Source organism: Paramisgurnus dabryanus, chromosome 19, assembly GCF_030506205.2.
Source record: "Paramisgurnus dabryanus chromosome 19, PD_genome_1.1, whole genome shotgun sequence".
In the NCBI taxonomy this organism is placed as follows: domain Eukaryota; kingdom Metazoa; phylum Chordata; class Actinopteri; order Cypriniformes; family Cobitidae; genus Paramisgurnus; species Paramisgurnus dabryanus.
In genome coordinates this window covers 6,715,986-6,743,967 of record NC_133355.1, presented here as the reverse complement: position 1 = coordinate 6,743,967, position 27,982 = coordinate 6,715,986, and the positions used below count along the sequence as shown (strand labels likewise).

General features: G+C 38.9%; 1 protein-coding gene across 2 annotated transcripts in view; it reads left to right on the top strand.

Annotated features, from left to right (window-relative positions):
* Positions 1-14,672: 14,672 nt before the first annotated feature.
* pvrl2l (PVR cell adhesion molecule related 2 like) overlaps positions 14,673-27,982 on the top strand; it is a 178,287-nt gene continuing 164,977 nt past the window's right edge. The window contains exon 1 of one of the 2 annotated variants that reach the window (XM_065286632.2): positions 14,673-15,080. In XM_065286632.2, the coding sequence (XP_065142704.1) occupies positions 15,017-15,080 (64 nt within the window). In that variant the 5' untranslated portion in view covers positions 14,673-15,016. The remainder of the gene's footprint in view (positions 15,081-27,982) is intronic. The other variant, XM_065286636.2, reaches the window with a different exon arrangement.

The window sequence follows — 27,982 nt, the reverse complement described above, 5'->3', positions numbered from 1 at the left end:
TGTTGTATCTCAGCCAAAATATTGCCCCATCCTAACAAACCACAGCTCAACGAAAATCTTATTAATTTAGCTTTCAGATATATAGGTAGCTCAAATTGGAATATAGCACACAAGTGTTTTCACAGATTTTGATAGCTTGACAGCCTCAGCTCTCATTCACATTCATTGTGAATCCCCTTTCCTTTTTATAAAAACATCACACATTTTTTAAATTCTAACAGTTTTTACAAAACTCTAATTTTGCATAAATGTGTCGACATTGATTAAACACATGCACTTTAACTCAATAAATCATGCATGAATCAGAATTATTTTGAGAACATCACTTAAAATGATGTGACCCTAAGATGACATCGCATTACACACACAGCAGTGGGAATGAAGTTTTGTGTGTGTATGCACACCCAGAACCGTTCCAAGCTGATCACGGTTGACAAGCAGACGTCCCACAGCTCTGTTATGACAAAATCCCTCCATCTCATTCTTATTCTCAACTGTGTCAAAGTCCGCCTGCAAGCCACAGATAAAGACTTCACGGCCATAATCAACTCAGTGCTTCAACTTTGCAACAGCACTTATTCTGTTTACCAACAACAACGTCCTGCTCAGAACATGTCAAGATGATGGACGTAATATATGTGGATGTATAACAATGATAATATGTAAGAGAAATGCTGGGTTCTTTTCAAACCATCATTTGGTGAACCGGATGGACCCAACCCGATGATTTGTAATTTAACCTTTGTTGGGTTGTTTTACCTAGAGATTCACCAATATATAATTTTTTTTTTTTTACCAATAACCATAGCCGATTATTCAGACTGATAAGTCAGCCAATACAGATAGTATGTGGTTATATTAACTTGCATTAACTAAATTCTCAAGATTCAGTTTTCTTAATGTTACTCATTCATATAATGACCATTAACATTAAACTAGTGTGTTTCTTTACATTTTCTATACACAGAGCTCAAATGCACTGCATTTTCCTGTTCTCTTTTGATTGACAGAATATATCGACCATGACTATCAACTGTTTTTAACCCCTTCAGACCCTGCATCCACTGGAATGACATTACATTGTTTTGTGTTTCAAACCAATAAAAATGCTGATCAACCAATCAAAATAAGGCACACTTATTAAACACCTGAAATTCAGGTCTGAAGGGGTTAATCTATTGGCCAATAGTGTGAAAATTGCTTTTATTGACCGATACCGATTATTGGCTGATATAACGGTGCATTTTTAGTTTTAACCCATTGTTGGGGTTAATTGAGTTATTTGACCCTGGGTTTGTCCCTTTATGACCCAACAGTTGAGATTGTACATCACTAGAACGGGAACCATCCATGCCATTAGATCAATAAGCTTATAATTTCTAAAAAAAATCATCATTTGTGAATTTGTTCACAATACAAACTTTTGTTTTTTTCAACCTAGCATTGGGTCATAAAGGGACAAACCCTGTGGTTGGGTTAAATGTATACCAAAAATGTTTTGTTTAGTAACAATGAAACAATGCTTAACCATTTTTTTGTTGTTTTGCACCATAATACTTAATTATGTTTAACTGGAACCTGTTGTAAACAAACATGGACAAATACACTGATTCATGTTCTAAGAAAAAAAAAATTTGGTTATTATATTTATTGGTTCTTCCTACCCTGGTAGAAATCTGAAAAAAAAAATCTCGAGTCTTAGGCGGTTAAGTTACAACCCAACGGGTTGGGTCCATTCCTTTTTGATTCGTAAATATACCAGCGTTTTTAGAGTGTTGTCAACAGGTAATAAAAGGGCAATCCTATAAGTTAAAAGAGGATTTGTGAAAACATTCTCTGGTTGGTTTCACACATGACATTGCAAATTTGTCTCGTTCTAAGCCATAATGGGGAAATAAAGCCTCATAAATGACTCTCTGAACAGGTCATACAACGCTCAAATGAGTTATCCTGATTTGTGAATTGCCTCACAGTTTAGTTTTGGACCCTTTAGAACTTGAGTTCTTGTTACCACCTTGAGAATCTATTAATATTAGCACACAGCCTCTTCATTTTAGTTCATTTTAGACAATAGTTTCAGACTTTCAAATGGTTTCATACATTTTTTAATGTAAAATAGTAATTTTTAAAAGTTTGTAAACAAATATGGAATGAACAAAAGATCCAGATTTGTCACGCTGGACTGCAAAAAAAATTGCAGCAATGGCCAACTATACATATGGGTCAAAATTATACATTTTTTAATGCCAAAAAATTATTAGGATTTTAAGTAAAGATCATGTCCCAGATATTTGTACATTTTCCCACCATATATATATATATATATACAACCAGAAAATGCAGGAAATGTGTAGTATTAAAAACAGTGGGCCCTATTTTAACGATCTAAGCGGATTGTCTAAAGCGCACAGCGCAATGTCTAAATGGGCGTGTCCGAATGTACTTTTGCTAATTTAACGACGGGAAAAATGGTTTGTGCGCTGAGCGCATGGTCAAAAAGGGTAGGTCCTATTTTTTTAATGAGTAATGGGAGTATTTTGGGCGTAAGGTGCAATAAACCAATGAGAGTCTCAGCTCTCATCCCCTTTAAAAACCTGTGGCGCTGGCGCTATGTCTTATCCCTATTTAGATGACGGACTTTGTAAACTGAAAAACTAAGCAGAGTAAGAAGATCCCCAGTTTAAGTTTAATGTTAAAAAATTGTGTTGTTTTTCACTTGTATTGAAATTGTTATTTTTTAATTAAAACCTTTAAAACCCGTTTCCTTTTAGTCATGGAAGTAAAAAAGCAGGCCTTTAATTGCTTTAAATGTATGGCTATCCAATATCATCAAAAAATAATTTACAAGTATGTAAGAAAAGGTTTGCACTCTAAAAATACTTGATTTGTAACAAACAGGAGATAAAGAATTTACAAACGGCCCTCCACAAGGTTCAGCACTTGGACAGCGTCTGTTTTTTTTAATCATTACTTAAAAATGTTTCTCTTCTCATCATATCCGCAGGTACAGAGTCATCCATAAATCCGTGAGGTAGCATTTAAAAAAACATTTAAAAACAGATGCATTTGTTTAAAGCAAAGCATTTATTTACTTACCAGGCTACAGGTGAAGCAACTCTTTGCGCCTTCTAACGTCTCATAATTAGTCCTCATTTATGTCCAAGAGACTCAATAATAATCTTTTACATTCAATCCTTTAATCTTTCATATTTAAAAGCGTTTTTGTGCTGCTGCGCATTCATGTATGTGTTAAGCAACCCCGCGTTGTCGTCCCGTTTAGGTGCATATTACTAATGCGCTCTTTAAATAACAAAAAAACATATTGTGCCATTGACTTTAGACTTTAGACCAGGTTTTTGTTGGTCAATGGCGTAGTCTATTTTAGTTGCCTCAAAATAGCAACGCGCCAACAATGCGCCTGAACACACCTCTTTTTTTAGACCAGAACGCCCATGGGCTCAAAAGGGGGCACAAATGCATTTGCTATTTAAACAAAGCGGCGCTAAACGTGAAAATTACAATTGCGCAGGGTGGAAACTAGCAAAAGACACTTGCGCCGCGCATTGCGCTGCATTGCGCCGGATGTAAGATAGAGCCCAGTATAAAAGTATAAGCTGAAGTGTCAAGTTTTTAGGGTAAACTCCCCTTCCACTTGAGCAATAGCAGGCAGCTGCAGGATCTCTTGAACCTAAATTAAATTTTTTACCTAAATGAGCTGCAATATATACTAGAACACTGAAGGAAAAATGAGTGGTGCTTGCAGTGGCAATACTCAGCTCACAAAATGTTACAGTGTTGTTAATGAGTCAAAAGAGCCCCCCCATGTCTCTACGATGTTCTGATGCAGAGATATAGCTCTTGCAAAAAACGGTTGATAAGGTATTCTCATTGGTTGCTAGGGATATATATATATATATATATATATATATATATATATATATATATATATATATATATATATATATATATATATATATATATATATATATATATATATATATATATACTTTATTTGGACAACTTTAAATGTGATCTCAGCCAAATATTGTCCTATCCTTACAAACCATACATCAATGGAGTGCTTATCTATTCAGAGTACTGAGAAATTCAGAGATTTTAGTTCCAGGGTCACATTTATGTTTTAAAAATGAAACGGAACAGAATACAAAATAAGGAAACCGTGCGGTTATTGTTTGGATTGCAAAGGGCCTCAGGGATGTTTCATTTCTCCTATTTGCTGTGTCATTGACTATCTATATCTGAATGGTCTGAATTGATTTTGATCATGCTTCATTTTTTACATTGTTAAAATGTTTGAAATATTGATTTTTAAATGTAAAAAATTCCATTCAAATCTTTTATTCAGATCATTGAAGGCCAGGATTAATATATACAGCTTCACGGCTTTGCTTCTTAAAAATCTTAGAAATCAGTTTGTTTTTTTGTATTTATCCATGCCCACCTCCTTTAGCTTTGGCAAAATGATTTATGAGATGAATCTGTAAATGCATTCCTCTTACTCCCCAAAGACCTTTCTTGCAATTCAAATTCAGTCTTTGACTCACTCACACATATTCAGAAACACTCCTTCATTGTCTTGACTGTTTACTTTAGCCATTGTCATGCATCTATTTTTCATAGTTGCCTAAAGTTATGCGCACTCTTTAAATACCTGTCGGTTCTTGGCCTCATTTAACTCGCCCTTAATCCACAAGCCTGTTACTCAGGAGTGGTGACTCTATCATAAGCACCTGATTGATGGAGTCCTGCAGAGATGGATGCCCTTTTGGCAGGTTTCTCAATCTATTTATCGTTAGTGAGCATTCATTTAAAAAAGAGTTAAGAATCCAGTTTGAGCCAAAAAGAGCTTTAAAGTTTGAAGAAATCGATGAGCTGTGTTTTGATGCTTTGAAGAATCCACAGGCCAATATGCTGATCTGAGGAACCTATAGTGTATCATCAAGAAATGTTTTCTTCAAAGAAATACCCAGAGGACCATCTCATTGTTCAGAGGTTGTCTTTCAAACTTTAAGAGATTTGAACAGAGCTTAAGATCAGTCCAGAATCAGATGAATGTCTTGTATAGTTACATTTATATATTGCTGAAACAAAGAAAGAATGGACCACATAGCCTATGGGGGAAAGTTATACTAAAAAAGAAGTGTAAGGAGGCATTGCAATATTACAGACAAGAATACAGCCCAAAGAAAGGAACCAATGGAGTTTATTGGTCGAACAAAAAGCTGACAAAAGAAAAAAGAAGAAAGTGCAAGTTAGGTGAATTGGAGATACCAAATTGCCCCTCCCCTAACCTGTGTTTGGAATAACCGGTTCTTGCCATGAATATATTTAGCCATAGATGGCGTGAAGAAAGAAAGAAAAAAGTCCTTATATGTACCATCTTGTACAGATATGTTGGAAACAATATGCACCTTTCAGGTACTAATATGCACTCTTTAGGTATAGAGTTGTACTTTTTGAAAGGGCACTCTCTAAGTGACAGCTTTTGTGCCTTTATTTCTGACAGTGCAGGTGAGAAATAAAGACGAAAAGTAGGTCTCTGGTGGTTTTGGTAAGGATGGCTTTATTTTTGATCTCTCTCCTTTTATATTACCGTAATGCATTCCTACATGTGATGTTTAAATATATATAGGTGAGAGAGAATCCTATTAAAAGGAAATGAGACATAGCTAACAACCTTTACTGCTTCACACTTCACACATTCAGTTCCTGCTATTTTTTCCACACTCTCGCATTTAATCCCTTTTTCCGAATGTTGTTTGCATCCCTGAGGCTGAGTTATATATGGCGGGGTGTTGAGAGGATGTGAGCCGATCAGAGCGAACCGCTCATTGTGTATCTGTGTACGTGTGTGTGTACGTGTGGCGTTCTGTACTGAGAGGAAACTTGCACAAAACAACAAATATACACAGGTTGCACACAGAAGACTCATCAGGAGATGCTAATGGGAAATTTCTATGAATTGTGAGAGACATGAGAAGCGCATACATGCGACACCTTCTTAGCACATTTGCTTTTTATTTTCGCACAGGAAGCCAATCCTTTAAAGCAGTGGTTCTCAATTCCAGTCCTCGGGCCCCCACTCCCAGAATGTTTTAGATGTCTCCTTATATGAATCACCTGATTTCCCTCATCAGGCTCCTTAATGAACACACTAACAAGCTGATGAACTGAATCAGGTGTTTTTATATATGGAGACATCTAAAATGTTCTGGGAGGGGGGCCCGAGGACTGGAATTGAGAACCACTGCTTTAAAGGGTACCTTGACTATGAGGTACCCTTCTAATACTAAAGTCCATGGATAGAAACACATTAAATATTTGTATTAGGCCTATACTTGAAAAAATCCCAACATGTGATACTAATTTTAAGCTGTTGGGGCCGCCATTATGTTTCTGGCATGGTTAATTTTGGGTCGATGATTTGTAATGGCTGTTGCAAAATATAACTAGTACTGTTTACTATAGTAAATACTATGGTATCTATAGTTTTTCATGCAGGGATGTTTTAGGGGGCGTGCACACCAAAGCTTTTATGCCTGTGGCTGTCGCATGTTTTCAATTGTTTCCAATGGAAGCTCAGCGTTTTTCAAATAAGCCAGCAGCTAGCGTTTTTTTCTGCGCTGAAAGCCGGCGCTCTGCGTTTTTTCGAAAGTTGAAAGAGATTCAACTTTGGGTGAAAAGCTCTGCTCATCAATGTCAGTTCTCACACGCCCGTCCAATCACAGTGGAGGAGGGGTGGGACAAGTATCACAACAACCAACCGGCTCATAGCTCAAGTATCACAGCTACCAAAGCGCTCGGCTGAAGAAAGCTGGCGCTCAGCTGAAAAACCAGCTGGCAGTTGGTGTCCTCCAGACGTTTTCAGCTGCGTTTAAAAGTTTTGGTGTGCACAACCCCTTACTCCCACCTGCTTACCTTTTAGATCGTCTTTATTTTGTTCATCTTCCATTTGTATGTTTTCTTTTCTTTAAGCTATTTTTTGGCATTTTTTGCATTTATTTGATAAATAGTAATGTAATGAGAGGACAGGAAGGTACAGAGCCGAGATAGGGGCACAGGCAAATGACCTCGAGACAGAATTGAAAGGCCCTGTCCCAAATGGTACACTCCGGACTTGTGGACTTTCTCAGAGTCCACACTTTGATGACACCATGTAGTGCTGACCTTAGGCACCCTTGACGTGAGTCCACAAGGGCGCACCGACGTCATATTATGGGACTTGAGCGTCACACCGGAAATAGGAAGATAAGTTTCCCATCAGTGTGAACTCCTCCCATCATTTGTCTGATTCGTATGATACACTCTTTCGCAAGTACTTCTGGTTTGTTAAAGTGCTTAAAGCCTGCAGCAATGCGCGCTTCGTCGAAGACCACATCAAGGGTGCAAAGGGGGCGCTGATGAGCACACTTCGGAGCATAAAAACGACAAATTGGACACTCTACGGACTCGTAGACTAAATGAGCATGCGCAATTTAAGTCAACGAGACCGAAAGTCCACATGAAGTGCGCCATTTGGGACAGGGCCAAACTCGGGGTGGCGAAAGTGCATCTACACTATATGTCAGAGCATGGCGGCAGTGGCTCAGGGGTTCATGTAGGTTGTCTACAAACCGGAAGGTTGGTGGTTCAATCCCCGGCTCCACTGGACCAAGTCCCGAGGTGTCCTTGAGCAAGACCCCTAACCCCTGCTGCTCCCGACGAGCTGGCTGGGCCTTGCATGGCTGACACCGCTGTATGAATGGGTGAATGTGAGGCTAATTGTAAAGCGCTTTGGATGGCCATAGGTCTGTTAAAAGCGCTATATAAATGCAGTCCATTTACCATTGCCCACTACACCATCGGCTTCATCCATTTGTATGTTTTCTGTATTGTTTATCATCTATGTTACTCTCCGGTTCATATCGAAAGGGCTTAAATGAAGATGTTTTTGTATTTTTAATGGCATGCAGGTGTCAAGACAACATACCGCCACCTACTGTCTGTGTGCATTGATAACACTCATCTTATGTTTTACACAGTGGCGGCCGATTACTTCTTTATTCGAGGGTGCACAACATGTATGTAGCCCAGTTCGTCACAACATGTATGTAGCCCATCATGTGTGTGGTTCGTAATTTCAAAATATGTGTTCTGCATGTCGAGTGATCCTGTGTGCATCACATGTCTTGTCAAAATAAGTGCCTGCTGCAGACGCGTCTAAAGGGTTTATGATAAAAGAGACACTCGCGTTTGCCAGATACTCGCATAATCTCATGCGTATTCAAAGGTTACTGTTAAGTGAGTGTCTTGCGTGTATTTTATGAATGTGAGTGTCTCTTTTATCATAAACAACGCAATTTACTCGGTCTCCGAAAAGATTTTTATTAAAACTATGACATTAATATTGTTTTTAATTTCACATTCATATAGCCAATCTCAGTGTTCATCTATTACGCCATACATGTGTAGTTGCGGTACACTTTAAAATCTAGAGCTAAATAAAAATGTATAGAATCATCAGTCCCTATATTTCTTTCAAATTGTGGCACCAAACCTGTACAAGCAAATACAAACTCCCAGTTTCAAGATCAAATGAAAAGAAACACAAACCAGCAGTAAAAAAGTGCTTGATATCACATTAATCAAAATGTGAATATAGAAATTTATAATAAATTGAATATAGTACACTGAAAAGTGAGGTATTAAAGATGTCTTAGGAAAAAATTGAGGGTGTAAGGAACAAAGTAAGACATTGAGGGAAATTAACTGAGACATTTACAGTGTGTGTGTGCGTTTGAAACTCGTACTAGTTCATGCAGAACGTACGAGCTTTCTTCTGTGGGGTGTAAGCGTACTTGGCCCTTTAATGTGTTTAATCATAGTGTATTATCAGGAACCCCGCTGAAGTGCCATTAGCAAAGCTACACTTAGGTAGGTCAGTTTAATGGAGTCTTAAGATATACTGTAATAATGGAGGGAATGAGGTTACAACAGTGAGAAAAGGAAAAATCCACAGTAAGGAAGGGGGATGGATACTTCATAGTATTAATCAGTCTGTCAAAGCGCTAGAGTTATGGCTGTAAAGGTGTCGACGGGCCACTGATACATGATCACATTAAAGCAGTTGCTGAGCTTAATCAATCTGAGCCTGCTGGCCTGAGCTTAGGTACAATCTCTCAAAAAGCTTGGACAGAAGGGTGAAGCGTCTGTGTGTTTGTGCGGAGGAGGATTCCGGTCATTTTTAAAAGCTGTCAGAATTTGACTTCATGCCATGCTGTTGGAGCGGTTAAGACATTGTGCTGTAGACAGAGACACTGAATGCTTGAAAACGTATCATTAGTTCCAACCGTTAGTGACTCTTAAAAGCATTTAGGTCAGTGAATGACAATTCAAGCTACACTGTATTGCCAAACGTTTTGGGACACCTGCCTTAATATGCACTTGAACCTAAATGACATCCCATTCTTAATCCATAGGGTTTAATATGTAGTTAGCCGACCCTTTGCAGCTATAACAGCTTCAACTCTTCTTGAAAGACTTTCTATAAGGTTTAGGAGTTTTTAAAGAAACAATTTTTGCTTAAAGGGATAGTTCACCCAAAAATGAAAATAATGTGATTAATGACTCACCCTCATGTTGTTCTAAACTCGTCAGACCTCTGTTCATCTTCGCAACACACTTTAAGATGTTTTATATTTAGTCCGAGAGCTTGTTGACCCTTCATTGAAAATCTATGTACGGTATACTGTCCATCTCCAGATAGGTAATAAAAACATCATCAAAGTAGTCCATGTGACATCAGTGGGTCAGTTAGAATGTGTTGACACATCGAAAATACATTTTGGTCAAAATTAACAAAAATTACGACTTTATTCAGCATTGTCTTCTCTTCCGCATCTGTTGTGAAGCGTATGCGCCAGACTAAAGTCATGTGACTGCAGTGACGCGGATGACGTGTTATCCTAAGATATGTTTGCAAAGTTTTTTTTTCAAACTTACAGCGTGCGTCTCTCTCAGACTGTGAACGAAGCCCGGGCGCACAAAACAACAACAACAACAACAAAAAAAACAGCTGGGGCGCACCAGATAACACGTCAGCCGTGTCATACGTCATCCGCCTCACTTTAGTCTCGTGCATGCGCTTCACAACAAACGCGGAAGAGAAGACAATGCTGAATAAAGTCGTAATGTTTGCCCAAAATGTATTTTCTGATGCTTTAACCCATTCTGACTGACCCACTGATGTCACATGGACTACTTTGATGATGTTTTTATTACCTTTCTGGACATGGACAGTACCGTATGTAGATTTTCAATGAAAGGTCAACAAGCTCTCTGACTAAAGCTAAAACATGTAATCTGTGTTCTGAAGATGAACGGAGGTCTTACGAGTTTGCAATGACATGAGGGTGAGTCATTAATGACATTATTTTCATTTTTGGGTGAACTATACCTTTAAAGAACATTTGTAAGGTCAGATACTGATGTTGGGCGAGAAGTCCTCGCTCGTAGTCTCCACTCTAATTCATCCCAAAGATGTTATATTGGGTTGAGGTCAGGACTTTGTGCAGGCCAGTCAAGTTCCTTCACACCAAACTCGCTCATCCATGTCTTTTTGGATCTTGCTTTGTGCACTGGTGCACAGTCATGTTGGAACAGAAAGGGGCCATCCCCAAACTGTTCCCACAAAGTTGGGGGCATGAAATGTCTTGGTATGATAAAGCATTAAGAGATCCTTTCACTGAAACTAAGGGGCCAAGCCCAACCCCTGAAAAACAACCCCACAGCATAATCCCCCTCAACTAAATTTAACACTTGGCACTATGCAGTCAGGCAAGTATCACTGTCCTGGCAATCATCAAATCCAGACTCGTTCATCGGATTGCCAGACAGAGAATCGAGATTCGTCGCTTTAGAGAACACATCTCCACTGCTCTAGAGTACAGTGGCGGCGTGCTTTACACCACTGTATCCAACGCTTTGCATTCAACTTGGCTTGGATGCAGCTGCTCGGCCATGGAAACCCATTCCATGAAGCTCTCTATGCACTGTTCTTGAGCTAATCTGAAAGCCACACGAAGTTTGGAGGTCTGTAGTTATTGATTCTGGAGAAAGTTGACGACTTCTGCACACTGTGGGCCTTACCATGCGATGACCCTGCTCTTTGATTTTAAGTGGCCTACCACTTTGTGGATGTTGTTCCCAACTGCTTCCATTTTGTTTTAATATTACTAACAGTTGATAGTGGACTATTCAGTAGTGAGGTGCACAGGTGGCAACCTTTCACTGAGCTCCTGAGAACGACCCATTCTTTCACAAATGTTTGTAAAAGCTGTCTTCATGTTTAGGTGTGATTTTATACACCTGAGGCCATGGAAGTGATTGGAACACATGATTTGGAGGGGTGTCCCAAACCTTTTGGCAATAAAGTGTACATTTTGGCTCAGATGACATACACATCAACGAACACACCTAGTCCTAGTAGGAAAATACATAAGATCATAATAGGATTCAATTGTTGTTTCCTGTGTACCGAATGACTGTGACTCAGATGCATTAAGGGTTATTCTGGATGCAGCCGCAGGAGAGGGTTGAGTACCATTAGGTAATATCATAATCGCAAGTCGTCTAACCTCTCATTGAATTTTCTGTGAAGTGGAAAAAAGTGCATATGAGGGTCAGGGGTTGAAGATGTGATTATTATGTCTGAATCTCTCTATAAAAAACATGCTTATAGTTCACATGACTTTTTATTAAAGATCTCTACTCCCAGAAATTCTGCAAATGGTATTCCGGTTTGAATACCCACAAATATCTTCTTTCTTTATCTGTCTATCTGTGTCTGTCTTTGTTTGCCTTTCCATCCATGGTGGCCCACCTCTATATTGTCCTGATGGATACCTCCACTGATCTTTTTTCTTTCTTTTTTCTTTATCTTTCTGTCTGTCTTAATCTATCTCTGTCCATCCCTCTTTCGTTCCACCCATCCATGGTGACCCACCTCGATGGAGTCCTGATACCTCCAATGATCTTCTTTCTTTTTTTTTCTTTTTTTTCCTGTCTGTCTGTCTATCAATCTATCCATCAGTCTGTTTGTCCGTCCATGGTGACCCACCTCTATGGTGTCCTGATGGATACCTCCAACATCTGTCTGTCCGTCTATGTCTGCCTGTCCGTCTATCTATCTATCTATCTATCTATCTATCTATCTATCTATCTATCTATCTATCTATCTATCTATCTATCTATCTATCTATCTATCTATCTATCTATCGCTGGCTGTCCATCCATCCATGGTGACCTACCTCTATGTTGTCCTGATGGATACCTCCAATTATCTTCTTTCTTTCTGTCTGCCTATCTATCTCTGTCTATCCGTCTTTCTGTCCATCCCGTCCATGGTGACCCACCTTGTTGGTGTCCTAATACCTCCAATGATCTTCTTTCTTTCTTTTTCCTTTTTATTCTGTCTGTCTATCTATCTATTTCTCTGTCCATCAGTCTGTTTGTCCGTCCATGGTGACTCACCTCCATGGTGTGCTGATGGATACCTCCAATGATCTTCTTTCTTTTTTCTTTCTCTGTCTGTCTGCCTATCTATCGCTGCCTGTCTATCTGTCTGTCTGTCCGTTCATGGTGGCTCTCTCTATAGTGTCTTAATGAATACCTCCAATGTTTATCTATCCATCTATCTGTCTGTCTGTCTGTCTGCTTGTCCATGGTGACCCACCTCCATGGTGTCCTGATGGCTACCTGCAATGATCTTCTTTCTTTCTTTCTTTCTTGAACTGTTTTTCTATCTATCCGTCCGTCCGTGCTGTTCAGGGTGACCCACCTCCATCATTATTTGTGTACAAACTATTCAAACCCAGCTAAAACAGTTTATCAAAAATGTTTTTGATTATTTTAAGATTACCGCTGGGTGTGTTGGAGCGGGGTCAAAAAAAAAGCGAAGGCTTGGTGCTAATGTAGGGGCCAAAAGTGATGTCTGGGGGGATATTTGTACAATATTTGCTTTTATGCCCCCTTAAGTTAGAATAAACCAACAAAATATTAAGCGTATGGTACAAAACAATACGCTTTAAAGGTTGGTTAATTTATTGGACAAAATAATTTGGCAAAACACAGAATTAGGGAATCTGGGTTTTATTCAAATAAAAACAAAATCCTCAGCGGTAATAAAGCATACACTGACTACAATTTTAATTGTCTTTAATATTAGTTCATCCTCTTTTGTAGTTATATTTTGTAGTTATTGTCCAGGGCTAAGTCTTTATATACCTCGCAAGTGATTTTTACCAAGTCTCCTTAAATTCTTTTCAAAGCTAAGCTTACTCCAGACACATCAATGCAACATGCATGCAACACTTTAATAAAGTATTGACGTGAAAATGTCAGTTGTATAAAGGACACCACATTTGGCCACTAAATTAACAATTTTCAGCTTTGCAAAGAAAGCAGTGCATGTAAATAAGATCACACCAAAATATATTTTAACATTTGGAAGGTTTATTATTGTATTTCAGATGTGCTCAAACACTCGTGGATGTCTACATTCCTGCAGTTTAGCTCTAATTACACACTAATGACGAGTTTCTAATCAAGGTCATGTGGTTCTCCTGTAAATTACAGCAGGTGTGTTAAAGCAGGGTTGCAGCTGAACTGTGGGAAGATGAATCTTCAGCAGCAGGCAGGATCAAGCTCCTCTATTAGGTAATGAACCTGATTCTTGATTTCACCCCAGAAACTGTGACAAAAAGATGTTGTCTACATATGAAGAAATGAAAATGTTGATTGTTACTTTGGGAGGATTATTTTATTTCAACTCTTAAAGCTGTAGGGGTCCATGCAACCTTCAGGGTTGCTTTGAAACTTTGTCAAGCCAGCATCAAAGTTTGCCCTGATACGTTTTCTTTCTTTTCAAACACAACTAACCATCTATGAATAATCGAGGGGACGCTGCGTTTCCTGACAGAGATTTAAAAGTGAGGGAAAGGTTGACGCGCATTGCATGCCGATGAATGCAGGCGCGTAATTGCGCACACTTGTCAATAGATGGCACAGCGAGGTCAGTAATTAGTATGCAACCCATTCCCAGAAGAGATGATGCCGAGCACACTTGAATTCATCAATCTTGTCCCTCATTTCTGTTCATTATGCTTTTGACTAAGTCGCATTTTGTTGACACTCAAACAGATATAGCAGCAGGAGTCCACTTAGATGGAGAACTAAGTTACGTAGAAATGATGCGATACGTAAATAGAACCGATTGCATACTTTAAAGTAGTGCATGTTTATATTTTTGTTTCTTGCAACATATCAAATGTTGCTTAATTGGTAGAGCCTTGCGTTGGTAGCGCAAAGCTCATGGGTTCGAATCCTATGGGGCGCAAATTACGTACTCCGCTTGCTTGAATGCACAGTAATCCTAGTATTTAAAGATCCTGACTGGCTAAATCCATTGTAAAGTCGACTAAACGCGTAAATATAAGACATTTACGCATAAATAATAAATAACTCTACGTGATGGCAGTATACGCCAAATAAACATCCAAGAGTTGCGGAAACGCTTCCTGTGAAAACCTGTAAATCCAGTCCTTCCGAGTGAATAAATAGTCGATACACAAGTTAAAAACTAAGACGTGACGCTACAATGACATCATCACAACCAATTCTATGCGCGCTTGCCAGGTTTTGATCAGAAGAACTAGCGCGTCGCGTCAAGCAGAGCTCGCAGAGCCCGCCCGTATTACTATCAGGCTTACACATACATACAGTTTATATAAACATACCTGTACACTACACACGAGTCCTCCTCACGAGGAGGAGCTTTGAGCTGTTGATATCATATACGCGGGACGGACGGACGGAGAAGACCGTACAGATTGAGCTCCCGAACCGACGAGCGAAACCTCAACACCGCGCTCGCGTGGTAAAGTGAAAGAGATTTCACGGTAAAGTTTCACGGATTGTTTTTAACCTCCACCGGATTGCGTTGGCTTACACAAGCGGAATGGGCGACTTTACGATGAGAAACTGTTGCCTGCTGCTCGCCGTCTATCTTCTATCCAGTCAAGGTAATGTGACACAGTAACTTGTGGGTTAATCGCTGTCTGGTCTGTCCGAATTCGCGTGCACGTTTTACTGTTGTTATTTTGAACATGCGGTTGTCATTTGCATGCTGTTTACAGATAACATGAACTGAACGCATGTTTTCTACAGCTTATTTGTTTATCCGGGTTATTTGAGTAAACTTAAAAGATTGACTAACCGTAACCTGTATCCCTTGTTTTAGTATACGCCATGTTACGCAAGGTGTGGCCTGCCTGTCGTGACAAATTTTGCGCGTGCGGCACGAGAGCAGGTGTAATTGTTCTGGCACACTTTAATCTGCACTTTAACCTAAACTTCAATATAACAACAATTTAAAACTATTGCACATTTATTACTATATTCTTTATCTATGTGTGTATTTATTGTAAACAAATGTATGAGGCATGAAAAGCAACAGGGTCTGTGTGTGGGCTTTGACAAGTCTGTGGTTAGTATTTGCGACACAAGTAGCAAATCTGTATACCATTTTAAGTTACTGTGCTATTTGTTACACCAGTTTTGCTGATGGACCTTTCTACCCTGGTGGTTTAAAGGGCAGTGATTTGATGGCGTCCGAGGGGCTGTTTTGCTCCGATAAGGAGAGACGACTGGGGTTTGCTTACAGGTACACGGATAGGGGAGGAGGGAAACTCGCTTAAGATACCTGCAACGGATGACTGTAAATGATTTCACATTCCGGGCGGTCCCTGTGCATATATTTCCCATAAAAAAGAGGTGGGAGCGTCTTGGCCATTGGATAAATGAGTTTTGGATGGATGAATTGTGGCACCTCAATTAGTCATGCCAAGATTCCAGTGCTGCTCAACTTGCGTGGGCACACTCTGGGGTTCGACTCGATTAATTTCTTTGTGGGATGCGGCGTTTTACACCTCAGGACCTGCGGTGGGTTATTATCTATTCCTCAGTTCGCTGAAGACTTTTGCTAACCCATTTATCTTTTTGAGACTTGTCAAAAGGTTGCGTATTACTCCTCAAAGGGAGATGAGGTGGAGGTTCCTCGTGGTTGTCATGGAGACCCCTTTTCAGGGGATCACACGGCATCCATCTTGTTTTAGAGTCTTTGAAGGGAGTTTAAGACATTATTGCAAAGTGCTAAATTCGGCTTGGGACCACGGAAATTCGATAAGCGGAAGTAGATGTTGTATATCGACTCCCGTCGGTCCCCTATTACTGTCAGAAGCAACCAATGTCAAGCTGCGGTGAAGAAAAACAAAGCCACAATAATGTAGTTTCCTTGTAGTTTTGTTTTTTCTCTCCCCGGGCAATAAGCATCCATGCCAACAGGTTTCCAAGAACAAAGACTTCAGTGTCTGCTTTGTCCAAAAAAAGAGCGAGAGAGTAGAATGAAACTAACACCTCCACCAGAAACCTTTTTCTCAGTCTTACCCTTTGACACTCACCCACACCCACGTTGAGCACCGAAGGGGGACTAAAATTGCTTGGCTTTTGAATAAGTGCCCTTTCTCCGCACCCCACCTTTTTACCAGCAGCCATTCAAAGCTCTGTCTCAGGTCTTTGTTCTGCTGGCATTGGTGATTGGTCGCTTGTAAGACCCCTCTGTCTCTGTAGCTCCATTGTTTATGAGCATCTGAGCACGGGAGAGCATTTTTCAAGAATGGGTAGACTAAAAGTTTCCCCCGTTTGTCCTTGATTTACCTCCATCTGACATATGTGTACGTGGTTAGACACTCATTTTTGGATGGCGCTACCTATGTGTCTTTAAGATTGTTAACATGAACTTATAGATGAGGGCATGCTTAACCAACTTTAAAATATGCAACCACAAAATGTCACATTATAAATCATCGTCCGTCTAGTTTCATGTGCATGCATCTGAGTGAAAGTTATTTCTACAACATGTTAGTAGATGTTAAGTTTATAACTCTGTGTTACGTGGTCACGTTGAGTGTTTATTAAAATACAAAGCAGATTAATTTTGATGTGCAATTTACTTGCACCCAAACATGCATCTTCAGCTTTGGTGCTTTGTAATGTAGATTGAATTTAAAATGACTAAACTTTCAAAGCAAACAACTACACGGATGAAATTTGTTTGGTAGGCACAATCCTGCTCGTTGGACTTGAAAATATGCTGCTGTCATAAACAGGGATTCAAATGTTACTGCATAACAGATGGAAAATCTGTTCTGTGTCTCTGTCCGTCTCTCGATTTATCTGTTTGTCTTGCTCGGTGCACCGTATAAGATATACTTTGTCTTTGTGTCTCTCCCCACTTCCCTCTTTTTCTCTGTCGTCCTCTGCTGAGCTCTAAGGTGCTCGTATGGTGCTCGTACTGTGCTTTTAGCGAAGGCCGGAGGACTTTGGAGCCAAGTCGTGCTGTCTTATCAACCACCACTGTGCCTGATAAACTGAAGGATTTTGTGTGGGCTCGAAAATCAGCCTTTTTACGTGACCCTGGGCTCATTCAAAGGGTTTTCCCGCCCTCTTTGAAACCTTCAACGACTTAATTTCTATCACTTTTTAAAGACCTACAGACATTTATGATAACATTTTGTGCTGGGGTTTTGTTTATATCCACTATAAGTCTTCTGCAAGTATTCTGTGAACCACAATTATATAGATATATTTCGAAAAAATGTTTGGGTTTTGTAACCTTTATACTTCTGAAAAGGTAACATTAGAGTTTGAATGTTTTCTACTGATTTACACTAATTGGATGTTTAACATTTAACTGATGGCGCATCATTTTTGCAATTTGAATTTGGGCTTTTATTCCTTGCACCCCTTTAAGCATATAGCTGACTTCACACTTCAAAGGCTGTGTCGCATTGTGTTGGTTCTGGTGTACAGCTGACAGCAAACAAGGCGCACCCTGAGTGTTGTGAAAAATCAAAGCAACTTTTGATGCAGAATTTCATCCAAGTCTACAAAGCTAAATCGACCAAAAAATCACATTTCTACATTTTAGCTCTGTTCATTTGCTCCTTCCAAATATGCAAATCTAGCAATTTATTTGAGATTTATGATTCTTAAAGGGATAGTACACCAAAAACAATTCTGTCATCTATTACTTACCCTCAAACCTGTATACATGTCTTTGTTCTGCTAAACACAAATAAAGATACAATGTTAGAACCAAATGGATCTGGGGCACCATTCACATGCACAGTAGTATTATTTTCGTACTATGGAAGTTAATGGTGCCCCAGATCTGCTTGGTTTCAAACATTGTTCAAAATATCTTCCTTTATAAATTAGGCAAAACAAATACATTTAGGCAAGTTCGAAACAACCTAAGGGTGTGTAAATGATGCCAGAATTTAACATTTTTGTTGAACTATCCCTTTAAATTGCATTTGTCTGCGCTTTTACACAATACGTGCATTGGTGGTAGATTAAACCCATAAAGAATGCTCTTTCATAGCTTGGGGAACTTAATACAGGTTTTATTAAAGTATTATTAACTCAAACTTGGATTTCTTTTAGGCAAGAAAGTTCTTTTAGGTAAAGTGCAAAATGTATAATGTACATTAACATTCATGCATTTGGCAGACGCTTTTATTCACAATGATTTGCGGTGCATTACAGGGTATAGATTTTTAATAGCATGCATGTTTCCTGTGTTCAAACCCGTGACCTTTTGAGCTGCTAACGCAATGCTGTACCACCGAACTATACAGAAACACTATTTGAGTATTTGAATACATTGCCCTAAAATGAATGTAAACACCAAACCTAGATAATTTGGTTTTGGGAATGATGAGAAAATAGTTTAGCTAAAATTACGAAAGCGTGATCTTGTAATCCAACTAATCTGCCGAAAAGGTTGATGTGTGTGTGTATATAACTGTTCCTCACATCTGTCCCAGTTGGGGGGGGGTACTCTGCTCCCCTAAGGCGCATGCCAAATTTGTTTCATATGTTTCATATTTGATTGCGTGATAATAAGGTTAATGTGAACTTTGTAAACTTTGGCTTTTGATTGCTTAATAAAGTGAAAAGCAGGTTAGCTAGCTCTTTACGTGACAGATGTGGTGTTGGTGGGCCTAAAGTTTTAGCAGCGATGTAAATGAAGCAGTGCGTGCCATGCTGATTCATTGAAATCCTCTTGAGGGAGGAGCTGAAATTGCCTTAATTACTGTCTGATCTTTAGAAGCGAGCTGCATGATTGACTTTCCTAACCTGACGTTGTTAGTGCAGAGGCTGTTCATTTTGCTGGCACACATGCAGATGCGTATGTCTCTGTGTTTAATCCACCTTTTAATAGAAACCTCGCTTATACCTCCTTAGACCTCTGCCGTTTACAGTCGTGTTAACCTCATTACGAACAATAAATTTCCTGTCATTTCAAAGAAGGCAGGACGGCTTACACGATCTCATTTTCCAGCATCTGCCTTTAATCTAAGAGATGAGTTTGAAGACCATGTCGATTGCAACTTGTAATTAAACCTTGTTGCGTTCTCGTTCTGCACTGCAATAATGTTTAACGGCGTCGTTATTTGTTAGCCATGAACTACATAATACCCAAATGTTTTCTTTAAAAGCTACTCGAGGAAATCTACAAAAACAAAATTTTGAGTCCGTTGGGTGATAATCAGGGTAAATGGAGATTTACTAAGACCTTTAAAAGTAAACAAAACTAAATAGATATAACGTTTATCTCCGATTTGGTTTGGTAATTGAAACGACAGCCATGTCTCCAGCTAGAGACAGAAACCCTAAAGAGATTTTATTCGTTGAGTTGCTACGATCCAGAGCTCTGAGTGAGTTGAAGGGTGAAAGGCTAATGCTTCTGGAGGTTTCTATGGTCCACCAGTCATGGTGTTTTAAAGAAAATGACTTCTGCAGGGAATATCCTTAAATGCTTGTTTGAGGGGTGGACTGAGATGCTTTTTGTATGTTTTTGCTTTTTAATTCTAGCTGACTGGGCAGTTCTGGCTGTTTCGTTTTTCAGTGCAGTTTTGGTCATGAAGCAGGAATGATGAGGCGTTTGACCGTAGAGCAGTGGTCTCCAACATGGGCACCAGGTCTGTGAGTTGCCACCGAAGCAATATTCTTAATATTAATATTATAATATTAAGAACCTCAATTTGAATATTTATTTATTACATTTTAATTACATTGGCTTCTTTTATATATGTTAACATTTTAAACAATGATTAAAATATCAACAAGTAAAAGAGGGCTGGTACGATGCATCGTGTTTCCCATTAAAAATAACACTCTAAAAAATCAATTTGGTCGGTAGAAAGTCCTTATCGATCTAAAATCATTACGAGTCTGAGTCGTTTATAACATACATTTAAAAAAGCAAACATAATCATTTAAAATATTCTTTTATTATCATGAAAATACCTGAAACAATTTAAAGATCGATGTAAACATTTCCTGGAATAGCGTTTGTAATGGTACTTCTTCTGTGGCCCAAGTGGAGTTTCTGCACGTGAAGTATGGCTTTTGTATTTGGTGGCATTTCACCGTAATGCATTAAAATTCATTCATTCAGGAGACGCACATTTGCACGATTAATCGTCCCAGCCTTATAGTACAGTACAGTAAAGTTTGTATCAAAAAAGTAGCCCTCTAGTAGTGATGCACCGAATGTTTGGCAACCGAAATTATTTGGCCGAAAATAGCAAAAAACTAATTTTCGGTGTTCGGCCGAACAAGTGAAAAAGCAGAATACATGTTACAGAACAATAAGGTCTTTGATGACGTGATCAAATTAACCAGCGCAGAGTGAGAGAAGCGCAAATGCAGCAAAAATGTTAGTAAAAGCATTTTAAAGTGTCAGAGAAAGATGTAAAAACGTATAGCACTAAAAGTTTCATTTATAATTTAAAATAAAGACCTCCTGAACAACATGCAGCGGCTGAGAGACACAGTGGCGGCGATGGGTATTTGTCTGCTGAATGCACAAGCATGGAGAACGAGAGACTTTAGCTCTTCATCTCATGTCTCAGAACATCGAAGAGCGTCAGCAGTAGGGCTGTCACGATTATGAAATATTTCTGCGTCCTTATTTTCTAATAAATTGTGACTATTATGATGATTAATTGCTTGTTTTAGGGCTTTGACGATTATGAAAATGAATTGTCTGTTTTATTGCTTTGACATTTAATTCTCATATTTTTTTTGTTTCACATTGTTGTGACTATTTAAATGAACACATAACACATATTTAAAAGTATTTATTTAATGAATATATCTTTCAACAACTGAAAATTCTTCATAAGAAATAAACACAAAAGTGCCTGAAAATAAAAATAAACTGACTATACCAGAATGGGTCCACATGTATGTAGTGGCTGTAAAAAAATTATTTCCTTACAGATCCTTAAGAATAGCATCCTTCACTTCCCTAAATTTGGAATTGCTGTTTTGGAAATGTATGTTTTACCTGGCAGTTCATACTACTTATCAAAGATTTGCAGCATTTCTTTAAATGCTGTCTTTTCGCTATATTGAATGGCTTTGCAATGTATTGCGTTACACTGTCAGTTACGGAGCACCATTTGATATGGTCTCGTTTAAACAGCTGCTGCAGCTCCCCCTTGTGGTTTTTAAAGGGATGTGCAATCATTGCGGTGATATGAAATCGCGATGATTATTTAGTGACAGCTCTAGTCAGCAGTATGTAATAAAAGCTTCCTAAAACCAAAGTAGTGCTGCACAATTAATCGCATCGCAATCGCAATCGCGATGTCAGCGTGTGGGATTATATGATTATATGCAACATTTTGCAATTATATTAAATAAATAAATGTGTGGACTTGTTAACACACACTTTCTGATAACAGTTTGATGATTTTCCTTGCTGTTTAAAAAAAGAAAGAAAAAAAAGGCAGTGCACGTGTGGCATGCACGTGTGTGGCGTGCGTCGTCAATTGTGTGTGCGCAGCGCGGAAATACCAGAGCGAAGATGGATGCAGAGGAGATTGACAGTGATCTGGTTGCACACCGTAATATTAGCATCAATAACCGCAATGGGAAAAATACCCAAATCGTGCAGCCCTAAACCAAAGTTTTTTTTAACTCTAAGCTTTTTGTTAGACCACTTTGAGCGCTTTTTCCTTTCATCTGCTGTCAATCTTGCCACTGTCTCTTTCTCCCTTTGCTCGTACTTGACTGTGCACGCAGGTGCGCGTCTGCAGCTCAACATACAGTGCTATATAAGCGTTGCTGCAAGTTTCTTAAGGCATAGAAATGAATAGGTTATTTGCATTTTGCACGGGAATAGAAGGTCGGATTAATATCCGTTTAGCCAAGACTCATTTATGTGGTTGAATGTAAATGGAACGGTTTTAACAAGTCTATCTATATAGAGAAGTGACCACGTGTAAGGTCAAATAATAACTGGAATGTTAAAAAATGTAATTTTAAAATAATGTGAAATAAATGTATTAAAGACATTCTGAAAATGTAACTTGTGCAGTGGTGAGAAAATTGGCAAAAAAATTAGGAAAATAAAAATGAGTTTAATTTTATTCGGCTTTGGCCTAGAATTTTCCTTTCAGTGCATCCCTACCCTCTTGATAGTTTTATCCCTATCTTCTTTTATTCATTGTGGTAGCAAACCTTGCTCACAAAAAGGTTGGAGACCCCTGCTGTAGAGTTTTATAAAAATGGCACGTGTTTTCTGGCTAACAGAGTAAAACCACAAAAAGATATCCAGCTGTGGCGACACACTCCAGACGCATTAACTGCACTTAAGCGTTTTGGCAAGTGTACTGTGGCCGTGTGGGTGTGCGTCAGAAAGTGGACAAAATGTAGAAAGTCTATCTGCACAAAGACAACTGGGGGAAATGTCGATTGGACAGAGATTGCTCTTGCTAGCTCTGGAGAATTGGACCAGCAACATATTACATACAATAGCATTTATATGGATGAACCACTGACCATACAAGACGGGCTAATGCCTTCTATAGCACCCCTTTAGGCCGTGTTGAGGATGTAATGCATACTTTTATTGCTTTGAATTGTGCTTTGATGCATGCGTTTGCGCTAAGCTAGAAGCATGTGCATTGTGTATCACAGCTTGAACAGTTTAGTCTAAATAATTTCATGAGGAATAGATATTAAAATCTGCATTTCATTAATTTTCCTCAAATGTGCACACATTGATGTCTTCTAGATTTATGTTCTTCATTTGTTCTCCTTTAAGTCGCATTTTTTATTCGTGAGAACAGATCTCATTTTTTTAGGCGAACGGTGTGGCAGAGATTGGCACGCTCATTTTTTCCCAGTTTCTTGCATCCGATACCCATCTCTGTCTGTCACATAAAACCTCAAGTGATAGATTGTCAGGTCCATTGACACTACACAGGTGATTGCTCTTAGATCCAGAGACCGGGAGAAGTTTCCAGAGTTTGTCTGTACTGTCATGACTGAGGCTATTCTCAGAAGTTCTTAACAATACTTTTTCTTTCTTTCGCCCTGTCTCTCACCCCCCCCCCCCCTTCTGTCTGTCTGATGTACTATTTCCCAAAACGGGGATGAAAAAGAGAATACCACAGGAAATTGACTTGAAGTCAGCCGACAGAGGTTAATTCCTGCTTCATTAGGAAGCATGGTCTGAATCGTAAGAAGGGTGTTGGATGTGAAAGTCCTTCTTGGGATGGAGAATAAGTCATTTCTCAAGAGTGAAGGTGTTGAATTTGTGGTAAATGTGAGAGCCTGAGTTGAATCTGAATTGGCTGTGCATGGATGCATCACATGCATTTTCTGTGCTGCTGGTGGTGGTGGTTTTTAATTTGTGGGAAAGACTCTAAAGTGGGTCACACCACACGTCTGTTCTCAGGGTCTGACAGAATGGCAAAAAAAGTGCACATGATGACATAGATAAGCACAGTCAGGGTATGAAAATGAATTGCGTTTGTACGTTTTTACAACAGAAACAATTGACACTTGTTGTCAAAGGCCAATGGGATCAAACCCATTAGTTTTTGCACTGCTAACCCAATGCTCTACCAATGGAGCTACAGGAGTGCTTTAGGCCTTCAGTTAAGTTTAGGAAATAGTTTAATCATACAAAAACAACATTTTGATTAGAGGTACTGTAAGTGTGTTGGGTTGCAATTTAATGTGTTTTATGTAAAACTAAGATCCTGCAGCAAAACCAGATGAGAATTACTGGTTTATGGGATATGCAAATCAAGTTTTAGTGAGCTTTGTCATTTCCCTGTGTTGAGACATGGTGAACAAAAAATTTAGTGCATCATAGGTCCACAGTGCAACACATTTAAGGAGCATCTATTGCCGATTTCAAATTTGCCAAATTTGTGCGTGAGATGTGCGTACGGATGTTTTCATGAACAAATCGTGATTCAACAAATAATATCAAATTGGCTTCTATGTGTACGCAAAATTCAAGAAAACCTAAAACCACTCGTATGCAATAATCATGTACACTATAATCAAATAATGTTTATAATAATATTGATAAAAAATGTACATAATTATATTTTATATTGTTTTCTGTATTATACATTATCTGTATTATAGTGTTAGTATTTTATAATTATTTTATAATTATTATTCTGTTTATTATTATTCTGTTTATTATTATTATTATTATTATTATTATTATTATTATTATTATTATTATTATCATTATTATTATTATTGTATACATTATATTATACATTAGCAACTGAATCTTTCAAACATGGTAAGGAGCGTCACATTTCCGGCTGATGTCAGAGATATTCAGGCCAATCACAATGTACAGATTAGCTGGCCAATCAGGGACACAGAGCTTTTCAAAGTGAAATCTGGAGCTACAAAAATGTATGGTAGTTGGAAAATAATTGTACACACTGTATTGTATTATACCAAATACAAAAAATAACGTTGTTTTTAGCATGAAATAGGTGCTTTTTAACATAAATATATGCAAAGCTAACCTGCTGAAAAAAAAGCTTGTGTTGGAGTTCTACCAGCATTACATAATTTTTTTACAGTACTGTCCTTATCTTTGATCAGATTAGGGCGTGTATGGAAATGCCCGTAGGTTTCACTTTCTATCAGAAATTTTTCCAAAACGTCAGCTTACCAACATCCACATTCCTGTTGTCTGATTCTTGGAAGTCATTACTTATATATTATCCTGCCTTCCATGGAACATTACCCAATACAAAAACAAGCTCATTATAATGTAACATATCGACCCATCAGACATGTTTTTTAAAGCGTCATTCTTTTCTTCAGCAAGTTATTTGAGTGACAGCTCAGATGCTGGCAGTGAGCTGTAAAATTGCCTGGATTTACTGCGTTCTACATGGAACGTAACCCTTGGTGGGCCGAATGTGTTGAAACTCAACAGTCTCTCTGATGAATCACAAAGCTGCATTACATTAAACGACTCAACCTAACTAGGGCTCCATAGCAAGACTGCGAAGTGTCATTTCCAATGCCTTTCTCCCGCAAATAAAGCTATACTTCGCTGGGTATTATTAAACACATTTCCTGACAGCTCTACTTGAGAAGAGAATAATGAAGGAAGGTGGGATTTGGGGTTCGTGCGCTGTAGTGCTCTTGTCTGGCTGTTTAGCATAAGCACTGCCGTAGGCCACGTCGCAATCGTGACACATTCAGACCCATTCTGGATGCTATAATTGCTCAAACGGAGCGTGACCTGATTAACTTTCTGTTTATGGGGTCTATATAGTGCCATTTTAAAGCTGCATTTCATAACTTTTTATTGGTTTAAATAAACAAAGATCCGTTAGGGAGCGAGTACAACCATACACGCCTTCACAACAGTTAGCTTTTATAATGATGATTTAAAAGTTATGAATTTAATAGTTATTTCTTTTAGTGGTTCAGATGATAATGAGCTTGAAATGTAACTAAAAACAAAGCTCAATGCAAAGACTGAGGACAGATTTCAGTGACGCAGGGCAGGCAGATTCACATGTGTATATCGATGGCAACCTTCCGATCTCTCTGCCCGTGGGTTCACACCAGCCACAACAGGTGTCAAATTCGTGTCTACAGCATCTAGTTTGTCGCTAGAACATTTTGAGTTTACTCTCTTCATTCGCGCGTGAAATTCTAGTCATGGGAGGGGCTTCTGCGACTCCGCTTGCTTCTTGTAATCACGTCACTACTAGAGCAAGCTCCTGATTGGTTAACGTGGCACGTTTTACCGCCAAAGTTCAACTTTTCCAACTCGCGTGTTTGCCGCGGCAACACTAAATTCGCAATTCATCGACTGGCCAGTGGCCACTAGAGGCAGGCTCCAAAAGGGAGTCAATTACCATAGACCTCCATGTTAAAATGCCAAACTTTAAACCAGAAAATATGTTTACCGCCTTGTACAAAAATTTTTTTCGGTCTGTATAGCTAATTTTACCCTTCATGACAACTGTGAGGGGGTGAATTTTTTTGTTGTAACTCATCTGTTTAAATTTATATTAAGCTTTAAAGTTCAGCATAAATAAGGGCTTGGCCACTTAAAGGAATAGTCCATTTTCTTAGAAGAAAAATCCAGATAATTTACTCACCACCATGTCATCCAAAATGTTTCTATGTTCAGTCGCGAAGAAATTATGTTTTTTGAGGAAAACATTGCAGGATTTTTCTCATTTTAATGGACTTTAATAGAGCCCAACATTTAATACTTAACTCAACACTTAACAGTTTTTTCAACGGACTATAAACAATCCCAAACGAGGCATAAGGGTCTTATCTAGGGAAATGATTGTCATTTTTGACAAGAAAAATAAAAAATATGCTCTTTTAAACCACAACTTTTCGTCTAGATCCGGTCGTGATGCGCCAGCGTGACCCCACGCAATACGTCATGACGTCAAGAGGTCACAGAGGACGAACGCGAAACTCTGCCCCAGTGTTTACAAGTGTGTTGAAAGAGGACCGTTCCTACGTTGTTGTATGTCAACTGATACTAATTAATGTCTTTGTGTCAGTTTATTGTTTACAATGGTCCGCAAATGTGTGTTTTATATATGTAACACGTGACCTCCCTACGTCACTACGCATTTACGTTAGGTCACGCTGGACCGGACCTAGACGAAAAGTTGTGGTTTAAAAGGGCATATTTTTTATTTTTCTTGTCAAAAATGACAATCGTTTCGCTAGATAAGACCCTTATGCCTCGCTTGGGATCGTTTAGAGTCCTTTGAAACTCCGTTGAAAAAAAACTGTTAAGTGTTGAGTTAAGTATTAAATGTTGGGCTCTTAAAATGAGAAAAATCCTGCAATGTTTTCCTCCAAAAACATAATTTCTTCTCGACTGAACAAAGAAAGACATCAACATTTTGGATGACATGGTGGTGAGTAAATTATCTGGATTTTTTTTAAAGAAAATTGAATATTAGAGTCGAGCTAAGTGGGTGTGGTTTCAGCAACCAGCCACCTCAGCTTCACCCACATCCCGCCTCGTTACCCATTTTCAGATATCTGTGAGTAATGCGCGGTGACGTGCATCCATGATGGCGACGGCAGACCCCGCCCACTTTTGGCTTCAAAAACGATCTTTAGAAACCTATGGGTGACGTCAAGAACACTACGTCCATCTTTTTTTACAGTCGTGTTTGACGCGACACTAGTCTAGTGTAATGTGTTTATCGATTTATAATGTAATAATTATAATAGACACAAACCATGTAAACCGACACAAGTCACATATTTCAGGTTAATAATAAAATGACCCCATCAGCTTAACCCAGCCATTGGGTTAAAAAAATTACCCAAAGTTTTTTACTGTGTACTGTAGACATGGCTTTAGATATCGCAATCCTGTCAAATCTTGCTGAGTCTTCACAGGGGTCCCATGCTGGCACAGGACCCAGGTTTATCATGTGGGCGTCCTTGGCATGCCGGGGAGCTGAGGTAGTCTGGTGCCCTTCCAGATGCCCAGCACTTGCTGAAAACTGAGTAG